The sequence below is a fragment of the Ovis aries genome, chromosome 13, assembly GCF_016772045.2.
Source record: "Ovis aries strain OAR_USU_Benz2616 breed Rambouillet chromosome 13, ARS-UI_Ramb_v3.0, whole genome shotgun sequence".
NCBI lineage: Eukaryota > Metazoa > Chordata > Mammalia > Artiodactyla > Bovidae > Ovis > Ovis aries.
Genome location: NC_056066.1, coordinates 57587123 through 57600248, shown reverse-complemented (window position 1 = coordinate 57600248; position 13126 = coordinate 57587123). Strand labels below are relative to the sequence as shown.

Here is a 13126-nt window from a genome sequence, read left to right as displayed (position 1 = left end):
TATGAATGTGCAAATAGGAATCTATGTGATTTCACTAACAGGAAAATCACATGCTGAAAAGAGTACAGAAGTGGACTAGGTGGGAGAGGAAATCACGCTGTGTGGCCAGCAAACTGAGCTCAGACTGTTGACCCAAATCAGCAGCCTCACTACTGCACTGGGGTCTGAACATCACACATCACATTCCTGGGGTCATTTGACTGTGGCTCTAACAGGATGTGTTTCAGCCTCCTAGTCCATGGCAAAGCTTTCTCATATAAAAGGTACTGAAAATGGTAGTAATCTGTACAGGGTTAAAATCCCAGCTGTGAAATGGAAGCTTTTTTTTTTTTTTTTTTAAGCTTTTCATTTTGTATTGGAGTGTAGCCAATTAACAATGTGGTGATAGCTTCAGGTGCACAGGAAAGTGACTCAGGCATACATATACGGCTATGCATTCTCCCCTAAACTCTGCTCCCATCCAGCCTGTCACAACACGGAGCAGAGTTCCCTGCGCTGTACCATAGGCCCTTGTTGGTTATCCATTTTAAATATAGCAATGTATACACGTGCATCCCAAATTCCCTAACTATCCCTTCCCCCCTGGCAACTATCAGTTCCTTCTCTAAGTCTGTGAGTCTCTTTCTGTTTTGTAAATAAGTTCATTTGTATCATTTCTTTTGAGATTCCACATATAAGGGACGTCAGTCATATTTCTCCTCTGAGTTACTTCACTTCAGTATGACAATCTCTGCTGCTGCTGCTGCTAAGTCGCTTCAGTCATGTCCGACTCTGTGCAACCCCAGAGACGGCAGCCCATCAGGCTCCTCCTTCCATGGGATTTTCCAAGCAAGAGTACTGGAGTGGGGTGCCATTGCCTTCTCTGATGACAATCTCTAGGTGAGGCCTTTTTAAACAAGAAAAGGTGCTGTACTGAAGAAGTAACCACACCAATTTGCCATTATCTTTCGTCAGTGCATTAGAAGACAAATCTACTCCTTAAGAACCTGCCGGGTCCTAAATGGGAGTGACGCACTGCATCAGACACAGAATGCCCTCGGAAATCATACTCAGAGTCTTGACTTCCTTTTTTTTTTTTTCAAGTTGAACTTCTGTTTTCTGAGCAATATTTGACCACTAAGGTCACTTCAAAGAAGCAAAGAAATAGCAAAACTTTGGAGAAACACAAAATGAGTGTTATGGACTTCTGGAAAAAAGTACCTTTATGCTACTTCAACAATGTTAGGAAAATGTGTATAGGGGCAGGACTCTTTACAATCAAGCCAAGGCCCGCTGTCATATTTTAAGCCTCTCCTTGCAGTCACATTGCCAATTCTAAACGTGACTCCAAACTCCGTTAGGAATGAATGATAAAGTCATCAAAGGATAGCCATCCAGTCCCCGTGTCCCTGTCATGTGTGTGTTAAGTTGTTTCAGTCGTGTCTGACTCTTTGTAACCCTCTGGACTGTAGCCCACCAGGCTCCTCTGTCCACAGGCTTCTCTAGGTAAAAACACTGGAGTCGGTTGTCACGCCCTCCTCCAGGGGATCTTCCTGACCCAGGGATCAAACTGCGTCTCTTACATCTCCTGCATTGGCAGGCGGGTTCTTTACTGCTAGTGCCATCTGGGAAGTCTATGCCCCATCATACCCTCAGTATTTCCCCTAAGTCTCAGCCATTGAGGACAAGCGAGATTTACAGACATTGGCTGAGACTGCCGGCTCTAAGGCACCTTCCCAAGCCCACCACCCCTGCCCCCAGTTCTCTGTCCCTTTATTGGATTAAAAGCAATTTGAAGGGACATTCTAGGTTCTGTCATTGGATTTGGCCTTGTGGTATTTTTAATTTTGTTTTTTAACCCAAGCATTTCATTTAATAGTATTAACAGCCAAATAGTTCTAACAGGCTCATAATGAAAACCAGCAGACCCTCATCACTCCTGGCTTCCATTGCCTAGAGGCAGCTGTTTTTCGCACTAATTTCTTCTGGTAATTAACCTCTATATTTCTGAATAGTGTGCATGTGCTGCTTTTTTCTCGATTTTTCATGTCTAGGTACTATTTCTTGATTTCCTTCTAAGGAAGATAAGGGTTTAGCTCCAATAACCTTTCTCCCCACCCCTGTCTGCAGCACAGTCTCCTCTCCTGTCCCTCTTTGCATGTCATGTCATCGTTTCTGGCTATGCAAGTATCCTTATGCATGGTGGTGGTTGTTCAATCGCTACGTTGTGTCCTACTCTTTGTGACCCCATGGACTGCAGCACACCAGGCTTCCCTGCCCTTCACTATCTCCCGGAGTGTGCTCAAACTCATGTCCATTGTGTTAACGATGCCATCTAACCATCATATCCTCTGTTGCCCCCTTCTCCTCTTGCCCTCAATCTTTCCCAGCATCATGGTCTTTTTCAATGAGTCAGCTCTTCTCATCAGGTGGCCAAAGTATTGGAGCTTCAGCTTCAGCATCAGTCCTTCCAGTGGATGTTCAGGGTTGATTTCCTTTAAGATTGACTAGTTTTATCTCCTTGTTATCCAGGGGATTCTCAAGAGTCTCCTCCAGTAACACAATTCGAAAGCATCGATTCTTTGGTGCTCAGCCTTCCTTATGGTTCAACTCTCACATCTGTACATGACTACTGGTAAAACTATGGCTTTGATTAGATGGACCTTTGTTGGCAAAGTGATGTCTCTGCTTTTTAATATGCTTTCTAGGTTTGTCATAGCTTTCCTTCCAAGGAAAATATTCTTCACAGCTCTGCCTTGTATGTTCCATGAGTGTATGTATCCAGGACCTTCCCCTCCCTCCCCCAGAATAACTGCATCTCAGTGTCTTGTTTCTTAGTTTTCTGTGTATCTGGAATTCAGCCTCCAACTCTGACAGAAGTATAACTCTCTTTAGTACTTTCACATATTGGGTAGCCTGTGATTTTTATGTGTGAGTGTGTGTGTGTGTGTGTGTGTGTTTTCTTAGAAAGCTCCCTCCTGGGACCTCTGCATCCCTTGCTATTTTCTGGACTGATATCTCTAGGCCTGCCTGCCCAGCTCTCATCCGAAGAGGCCCCTTTCTTCCCTTTCATCTTGGGAGCTTCCTTTGTTCTCTCCTGGCTTGGGTTTCTTGTTTTCTGGCTCTCTTGCCTTCTCCTTGTTTTACTACCTGCTGAAGAATGTGGCAGCATGTATCCTTTAGCAGATTTCTAATGGAGAAGTAAGGGTGAGATCATTTTTCTGAGAATTTCACGTTCCTGGAAGTGTTCCATTCTGCCCTCCTTGGTTGATAGTTGTAGTGGGTATAGTAATCAAGGTTGGAAATCATTTAGAGGATTTTGAAGCATTGTTCACTGATTGCTAGTTTCCAGTGTTGCCCATAAGAAGTCAGAGGCCGTTTTAATGTGTGATCCTTTTTCTATTTCTGGGGAAAATTTTCAATCTCCAACTTTCTTTTGATTTTTTTTTTCTGTTAATGTATTTATCATTTTCAAGACTTCTTTCTTTTCCAGTTATTCTTGTTTATGGCCAGCTGCTGTTGCTAGATGTATATGCTGCTTTCTTTTCGTTGAGGATATTATAGTTCTTTTGTTGTTGTTCTAGAAGCTTCTGTTTTGTTGTTCTATAAGAGAGACTAAAAAATGGTGGTGGTCTTTAAAAGGTTAACATTCTTTTCACTGAAGAAAGTATAGTTTTTGTTGTGGGCCTATCCCCTGCATTATCTCTACCATTTTAGAGGTTTTCTCAAATGCCTGGTGATCCTTGACCATCCTTAGCTATTTATTTGTGGTTGTTTAGTTGCGAAGTCATGTCTGACTCTTTTGTGACCCCATGGACTTAGCCCACCAGACCCCTCTGTACATGGGATTTCCCAGGCAAGAATACCAAAGTGAGTTGTCATTTCCTTCTTCAGTGGATCTTCCCTACCAAGGGATCAAACCCGTGTCTCCTGAATTGGCAGGTGGATTTTTTACCACTGAGCCACCAGAGAAGCAGGTATTTTTAGTGAAGCACTAAAAAGCTGATGGGGAGGTGCATGGGTGAAGGTGGGATTTGTTGAACAGTGGGTTTCAATGAAAGCTAATTCGTTAGGGACCTAACAGATACCTCGTTGAGGAATTTCTAGCTGTCAGTACCTGTAGTTGGTTTAGCTGGGGCTCATTTCTCCAAAGAGGAATCTTACCTGGCAGCATAAGTCTGGCCATCATCCCTTAACAAGGAAGAGAACGTACAGCTTCACTGTTTCACGTGTAGAATTGTCATTACTTCATTTTTACCTTATACCTTGTCCTTGCCCTTAATAGTTTCCACGTCCAAAGATACTCTAATTAAACTGCTGGTTGTTAGAGGGGTTAGGGACAGGACCTGGGGGGCAAAACTCCTTTTATAGACTTGCAAATGGTCCTCCTATTTCCAGCCCTACTGCTGTCCTGCTTCTGAGTTGCCTTGGCCCACCAATTCCTTAGCCTTCAGGGCACAGTGGACACACCTCTGAGCTCCACCTCTCAGCCAACCCGCCAGCTCTTTTCTTTGACTTTCTTGTAGCCTACTACAGAAAGGGGCCCATCTGTGTTCCAGATCCCAGAATTTTCCTCTTGTTGGCTGTTGTCTCTTTTCTTTTTTCATCTGTGTGATTTTGTGCCTTTTTATTCTTTTCCTGACATTTACTGGGATTTCAGAAGAAAGTAGAGGGAAAAGCATGTGTTCTATCTGGCCACTTTAGCCAGAAGCTTGGCAGACCTTCCTGGTGGATGCTAAGTCAATATTTATAGGTCTTATTAAACAGACATGGCTGATTTTAACAGAAGCAATAAACCACCTAAGTTTTTTGTTAATTTATTTTCTCCTGAGGTATTAAAAAAAATACCAGATGTAGGAGGAAGAATAGTACATTAGTAATTAATAGCCTTTAGTGAATAAATGTGACATCACTGAGAAAAGACCCAACCTCACCAAGTTTCCTAATTTAAAGCCATTCCTCTTAGACTATGTTGTTGATTCCTCTTGAATCACTTGACAGTTATGGTCTTTCCTGTTGAAGATGGGTGGCTCCAGGAATTATTATCAGGTTTCAGCTCATCTTGCTTGTGGGGGAACCGGAGCAGCAAGAACATGGAGTCTTAGGTGCGTTTGTGAGGCTGAGGGTGTCCTCAGTCTCCGTGACCTCTGTTAAGTATGAGAAACCCGAGATGGATTCTCAGGGGATCCTGTGTTGGGTGCTGTGACCCCCTCTCCTGGGACAGCAGTTGTACCTAATGTCCTTCCTAGAGAGAGTCTGGCTAGTAGAAAATAGGTATCTTCAAGTTCACAGAGTTCTGCTTTGTCCATCTTATTAAAAAAGCAAAATTCCAAGCTGGTTTAAAGAACGTGGTTATCATCTTGATGCTTGAATGCAAAGCACTCCCAGGCAGTTCTCAGAGCATTTCTTCATTTAACCAGTGTTTACTGAGCCCCCGCTCTGTGCCAGGCTCTGTTTCACACCCAGGGGGACAGTGGGGAACCAGATAGACAAGGGTCAGCTTGTCAGGGAACTCATACTCTACAGGAGAGAGTAGTAGTGTCAGTCACTCAGCCATGTCCAACTCTTTGCGACCCTGTGGACTGCCAGGCTCCTCTGTCCATGGAATTCTCCAGACAAGAAGACTGGAGTGGGTTGCCATTCCCTTCTCCAGGGGATCTTCCCAACCCAGGGATTGAACCTGGGTCTCCTGCATTGCAGGCGGATTCTTTACCATCTGAGCCACCAGGGAAGCCCCTAGAGGAGAGAGGCTGACCAGAAAGAAGGAAACCAACAAATAGGGTATTTGAGATCCTGAAAATTTCTGTGGTGGGATAAAAAGGATGCCCTGGTGGGCAGTGACACAGTGGGGTGAGGTGAGCAGAATGCTCCAGGCAGAGGGGGGATCAGAGGCAAAGAACCTGAGAGGGACCACATTCGGGACAGCAGAGGGGCAGCTGGCTGGGGCTGATGGACGATGGAGGTGGCCAAAGGGGTCTCAGGGAAATCCGGGGTTCATAGGAGGGTCGGCCTCGAATTTGAAAAGTTGAGTCCTAGGGAATATTGGCAGGTAATTGACTGCCGGGCTCACGTCCATGTGATGGTGGTTATGTGTGACAAGGCAACGGCTGTCTTTCACTTAAGGCCATAAGGAACAGACTGGGGGTCTCACACTGCTGCCCAGGTGACCCTCTCTGAGCAGAGCAGCCCCTCCCCAGCCGGCTCCACTAATGGCCGGGAGGGGGTCCAGGCTGGGCCAGCACTGACGCTGGTCCCTCCCTGCGGCCGGAGGCTCTGCCCTTCCCCACTCCTGGCTGCGTCATGGGCCCCAGGGACCAGAGCCACCGCGTCACCTTGAGCTGCGTGGCTCAGGCCAGCTGTACCGCTGGGAGACTGAGCACATTCATTTAGAGAAAGCAAAGAAATAACTTCTGTTGATAACCAGCATCTGTTAGTTAATAGGCCTCTGAGAGCTGTAGACAATTTAAACTTTTTATTAAAAAAGAAAAAAGCTCATTTACCCTCCTGGGAGCCTGCGCTATGAAATTATAAACTGCACAGGTTTTTTTTTTTTTTTAAACGTGACTGAACATACAATGGAGAACATTAATTTTGTTTTGTTTTGAATGAGAACTGTTGGTTTTACTTTCCCCTCTTCTGATTAAAGTCATCTTGAGTTCTCTGTGGAAGGTCCAGACATAACGATAAGGTGGGTCCCCAGCCCTGGAAGAGTCCCCTCACTCAGTCCTCTGGGTCAAAACCCACCCCTCACTGGAGCCCAGGGTCTGGGAAGCTTGGCTTCTTGCCCTGGAGAAAAGAGCCTGGAACTTTCTGTCAGCAATGAGTGGGCTTCCCAGGTGATGCTAATGGTAACGAACCCGTCTGCCAATGTCGGAGATGTGGATTCGATCCCTGGGTCAGGAAGATCCCCTGGAGGAGAGCATGGCAAACCACTGCAGTATTCTTGCCTGGAGAATCCTATGGACAGAGGAGCCTGATGGGCTATGGTTAGGGTTGCAAAGTGTCAGACACGACTGAAGCAACTTAGCACACACACATCGGATGTTCCAGAACCAGGAAGCCCAGGATGGGAGGGTGCCTCCATCTAGTCCCTGAGGCCAGGACCCTTCTCTCTTCCTCAGCATAGGCTTCCCAACTAGGGGAGGCTCAGTCATGTCCTCCAAAGCAGCCCTGAACTGCTTTCTTCAAACACAGTCAGGACTCCCGCCCCTGCCAGGAACCAGTGCCCCAGTGGGACACCCCGAGTCAGAGGCTCTGCACTCAGGCTCTTGGGGCCCAGCTGCAGTGGCCTGGGACTGATCCCTCTCTCCTCGAAGCCTGGATCCTCTCTGCAAGCTGCAGAAGTCCCACCCTACACTGCGGGGCACCCCTCTCATGGGATGCTTACCGGGCAGTGCCTTCTTTGCTGGTGAAGGTTAACTGCGATCACCAGCCTTGGTTTACCCAACCATATTCATCCTGAGCACCAGGTATGGCTGTACCAGTTGGAAAAGATCCCGGTGACTGAGTCAGTCCTTCCCTCGAGGCAGAGAATAAACATGAATAGATCTGACAGTGATCAGCAAGCATTATAAGGAACATAAAGCAGAGTGATGGGGTGGGTAGAGAGGAGAGCAGGCAACGGAGGCTGCCTTGGGGGTAGGGGGTGGAATATTTATGTGGCTTCCCCAAGGAGGAGGCATGCAGTCTCAGGTGTGAATGAAAGGAGTCGCATCTCTGTGGATCTGGGGGAGGAGGAACCGGGAGGCAGCAATGACACGTGCAAAGGTCCTGGGGCAGGAAACAGCCTCGTGTGGTCAGGAGACAGAAGCACACCCAGGGAAGCCAGGGCAGCCCGTGGTATGCCCAGACCTGGGATTTTATTCTGTGTGTGCTGGAAGCCCCTGGAGAGCTTTAATTAGCACAGGGCAGTGGTGTGAACTGAAGGAGCCGCACAGAGAGAGCCAGGGTTCACCTCCACTGGTTTTATTCTCTTTCACATGTTCTCCACAAGATACTTCACTTCCTTTCTTTAGAACCATAATCCCCTTGGTTGACTTTAATAACCAGCAGGAACATTTTTCAGGCTGTTTAATTTTATTAAAAGATTCAAATTTGATGATAAATGGTAGTATGGCTGCCTCAAGCCTCAGATACAAGACTTGCTCAGCCGTGGACATGTTCCCGCCACCCACCCTCATCCCCACCAAGAACACAGACACACACAACCCCCACTGTGATGCAGTCTGAGACTGTAAATAATCTAATTATTTCTTGTACTTTGGTAAATATGCCAGGAACACTCATAGCTCTCTGAGACCTATAGAGAATATTAACTTGGTGGTTTTTTTTTTTTCAAGAAGGATGGGTAGATAAGTTAGCAATTTCAGCGGACTGATTGAACCCCACACTGTTGAACAGAGGACAAGGGCCTCCCTCTGAAAGCATCATTAGCCTCACAGACAATTGTTCAAGATCTGCCATAAGAGCCAGAGATAGATAGGATTCTAGGATTCGGGCAGAGGAAGGAGGGCGTGACTCATCAGCACAGTGTCCCGGAAACCCTTGAGCCCACCAGGAGGCCAGTTAATTTCGCGGTGTACAGACGAGGCCCTGGGAACGCAGGCAGGGTCCCTGGAGAGGCACAGCCTGTCCCCACCGTGGTGACAGCTCCCTCTGAACTAAGAGCGTGGGCACAGCAGCACTGCAGAGGACAGGCCAGGCGCGGCGTGGCTCTCCACCTCATCCTCCAGACACTGCTGGGCAGCCCAGTGACCCTCGGATGGTCCCAGAGATGCACTGGAGATTTATCTCCCTCCTTGTCAGCCAAGCATAGGGAATCTTGAAAACAGAGGATGCCAATGCAGGCCTAATTACAGAGCACGCTAGTGTTACCGCTGTCATTAGTATTAATTACTTTCCAAAGGCTGGAGACACTGCTTTCCTCCAAAGACCTGGCCCCGGCCGCTAGCTCCACGTGCTGGCATACGGGGTGGGCAAGGGAGGCCGAGCTTCTAGGCTCAGATGGGGCCGCCTTGATTTGCTCCCTGGCCCAGGAGGGCTCAATTTCTCTGCACACGCTGTTGACAGCTTGAGGCCTGACTCACAGAAGCACAGGCGGGCGCAGACAAACGCCAGCAGTCACAACTCAAGAAAGCCGAGTTGCCCCCAAAGAGAGACGAGCCCCTGCCGGCGAGCTGAGTTGTGCTGGAAGCCCAAAGCAGCATCTTTAATTCATGGCTTGGTTTTGAGTTGGTATTGCTAAATGCAAATTAATAATCTTTAAACAGCAACCCACAGACTCAGGAGAACTGTGGCAGTATGCACACGGAGAACTGTGTTCCCAGTTCACTGAATCCTGGGGCTCCAGGAGAGAACTGGGGCACCATCGGGCAGGGAGATGGGCATAGTCCACTCCTCAGACTATCCAGGAAAATCAGAGTGAGCATGTAGAAACTCGGAGCAGGTGACTTTGCTGCCAGGCCTGAGTCTGTGGTTGTGACTTAAGTTGCTGGCTGTAGTGCAGACCCTGCAGGTGCTGAACTGACGTAGCCAGGCTGTATCACTGTCCAGGACAGCCATGGGTGTAGGAGTCTATGGCCAGGAGGGAGTCCATGGGCCAGACGAGTGTCCTGAGGCACCAGCTGGAAGTATATACCTATTTCACAACCACTGGAGGAAGGCCGGCCTGAGGACCAGGAGTAGGACGGGGAGAGGGGCCACGTCTGCAGCCGATCCCCATGCTGCAGGGAGAAGCCCCAGGCCACGCTGTCACAGAGCACCAGGGGTGCTTGATAGGATGTGGGCCGCTTCTCCGGAGTGTCAGGGCTCGAGCCGTCAGTGGGCCTTTGTCCGATAAAGAGCAGGCTTTGCCCAAGGGGGTCCCGCTCCATCCTTAACAGCTCATACTCCACGTGGGGCAGCCTGATGCCCAGTGGCAGGCACCCATTGGTGGCGGTGATGTCCCGCTCGGCTCCCAGGGCCCAAGCCCCCGGGCCCCCACAGCTGCTTGGTTCAGAGAAGTTGAGCATGGCCGTGGTGACCTGGTCCATGGGGGTGACGCGGGCCCTTGTGACCTGGAACACCAGCTCAGTGCCACCTCGAACTTTGACGGATGGCGTGCCCTTGGTGTAGTGGCCGGCTGCATAGACAGTGAAGGTGGGCTGCCGGCAGGTGGGGTCTGAGAAGTGGTGGTAATACCCTTCCCAGGAGCGGTTGTGCCCGTGGAAGGTGAAGAGCCTGGTGAGGAAGAGCACGGCGGGGTGCACCTCACACCCAGGGCTGACCCAGCGGCCGCCCAGGCGCAGAGGCAGGGCCGCCTGGGGGGGCAGCACGGGTGGGTGGTGCTCATCAGAGCGGGCGATGAGGCTGCAGGCTGGACAGGGGTGGGCATGGTGCTGGCAGAGACAAAGGGGAAGGGGGTGACGTCAGAGGTGGAGTGCAAGGGTGCGCCCGGAGTGGGCTGGCTCATGATCCCATCCCCCGCACCCATCACTTCCTTCATTCTTGCCTCCAGCCCTGTGGTCATTTTACTCTTCTTGGACCTCTGTCAGCTGCTCCATCCTCTAGGCCTTTGCACCTGCTGCTGCTTCTACCTGGAACCCACCTTCCCCTCTGCCCCAACATGTGGCCTGACTGCCCTCTTCCCAACCTCTAAGTCTCAGCTCAGAGACTGGCCTCAGAGAGACCTCTTCTGACCTTGCCTTAGATGGTGGCCCTCAGAGATGCATCATCCCCTCTTTCCTCTTCTCTCCGCCCCTACCCCTTCATAAGCTCCAGAGAGCAAACCGTCTTTCCCTGGCTGTTCCACCCCTAGCCGAGCAAGGTTCCTGTTCACAGCAGGTGTATTGGGTGAAGGAAGGAAGGAAGGAGAGATGGAACTTGTATCCTGGGATTTGAAAGGAGGTGTCCTTTCCCACACCTGGCCTGCTTGGTCCTGAAATTTGACCATTAACGTTTACTATCCTTGCCTGTAGCTACTCCCTTCACTCCCAACTCATTCTTTGTTAGGTGCTTCCTAAGGGCTAAGAAAATCCCATGGACAGAGGAGCCTGGTGGGCTACAGTCTATGGGGTCGCAAAGAGTCGGACACAACTGAGAGACTTCATTTTCACTTTCACTTTCCTAAGGGCCAAGAGCTGGGCTGAGCGCTTTCCATGCGCTGTTACTTTAGAGCAGCTAAAATCCTCATGCCCCCAGAACCCACTTGCGGAGGGTCTGTGCTGCGGTGGCTGAAAAGTTGGCAAAGTGATGAGACACAAAGATGTTCATTCCTGTGTTGTTTAGAACTGGAAACCCAGTCCCCACTGTACTGTCGGGTGAGGTCACAGTCCTCAGGTGCCTAAGGCTGTGGATTTGTTTTCCTCTCGCTTTGGCCTTATTTACAGTTGCCTCTGCCTTATAAATTCTCATGAGTTGGGTTTACAGTAAAACACGTCAACAGGAAGCAGATGCTGAACCAAATTGCGTGGGAGGAGTCAGTCTGCTTTTGGAGTGAAAAAGCTCAGTCCAGGCCAAGAAGAAACAAGATACTGATTTTTTTTTTTTTTTTTTAAGGGAGCTGCTGCCCAGAATTTAGTTGAGAGCATCATTCTGAAAGGTAAATGTCTTGGAACAGCCTCTTGTCAAAGCAAGCATCTCTAGCTTTAGCTGCTCCAGAAGGGGACTCAGGGCCAAGGGCGTACAACAGGGCCAGGAAGGGAAATGCTTCTTGAGGGTCCAGCTGGGAAAACAGATCCAATTTTTTTTTCTTGCCAAGAAAACAAAAAAAAAACCATATTTCCAAAGATTGCCGCTGGGTGAGTCTCATGCCAAACAAGGGGCATTTGGGAGTTCTGATTTAGAAAGGACATATTGGATGACTGAGAACTTTTTTTTTCTATTTTGGATTGCTACATTATAAGCTCTTCTTATTTATTTCTATGATGAACCTACACTTGCCCGGAATTCTACTTCTATCATACAGAAAATGATATTCTTTTTGTTTTGGGGGATTTTGACCCAGGGGACCTGAAAGCACTTGGCAATGCTAAATAAATGGCTACAGAAATGTTTGTAACAAAGAAGCAAGAAAGCTGGGTAGTTAGCTGGAGTGCTGGTAATTGGAGTGCTAGCTGATAAGAGTCTCCTCTAATTTAGGCATTTTAACCCACATTCCAATTGTTGTTACACTAACGTGTATTGACAGGACATAATGTATTATATCAAAATAATCTCTGGGCTGCCTTTCTCCCTCAAAAGATATCTTCTGCATACAGGCTATCTGGGGATGCTGGCTGATGATCTGGGGCAACCAGTCTTCTGCAATGGCAGAAACAAATGGAGAACAAGCATGACTGGAAGGTGAGAGAGGGGGAGAGAAAGCATTTCCTTCTCCGATGCTCTGGAAGAGGGTGGAAGGAAATACCCATCTCTCTCAAAAAACCTTCCCGGGCATCACTGTGCACAGGTCCGGAGTTGCATGTGTTAATACACAAGACCCTGGCCAGCAGAATTCACACTTGTGTGCAAGCCAAACTCCTTCTGATTTAAGCTTGTCATATAAAGTTATACCAACAACACAGAACAGTTTCTAATTAACCCCTAGAGGTGACACCAGGCTTAGACGATTTTGGTCGATTAGGACTCTATATCCAGGCAATGAATTTGGGGATCAAATTGGCTTTAAATTAACTTCTGGAAATGTTCATATTTACCATCTGGTTTGGGTTGTGGGCAAGGCTTGGGACCCAGAGAGCTTAAGGTTATGACTAATTCGTTGCTTGAGAGTCTATCTGCAGTGTATCCATCTTTGAAATTATCTTCCTTTTTCTTTTTCTATGGGGAGGGGGACAGCTGGTTTGAAGACATTTAATTTAATGTCTGCACATCTGGCCTGCCAGCCCGGGCTCACATGCACATGTGTCCTGCTTAGCGATCGCACTGCAGGCTGCATGGGTACCCTGGGTGGTCAGGCAGCAGAAGGGTAGGAGTGTGTGGCCCCAGGGATGGTGTCATCCTCTGCACCTTGCGGTCCTTTCTCTCTGTGTCTGGAGGAGACTGCCCTCCCAATGAGGTGATGGGTGCCAGGAATCACCCCAGCACCAGCACTTTCTCCGCTCTGAGAAGGATGGACATCAGAGCAGCCTGGAACATTGGCTGGCAAACAGAATTGTTTCGAGGTCATGAA

General features: G+C 48.5%; 1 protein-coding gene across 1 annotated transcript in view; it reads right to left on the bottom strand.

Annotated features, from left to right (window-relative positions):
• Positions 1-9352: 9352 nt before the first annotated feature.
• The window catches only part of APCDD1L (APC down-regulated 1 like), a 47740-nt gene continuing 43966 nt past the window's right edge, over positions 9353-13126 (bottom strand). The window contains exon 4 of the mRNA XM_060396973.1: positions 9353-10355. Within this exon, the coding sequence (XP_060252956.1) occupies positions 9462-10355 (894 nt within the window). The 3' untranslated portion in view covers positions 9353-9461. The remainder of the gene's footprint in view (positions 10356-13126) is intronic.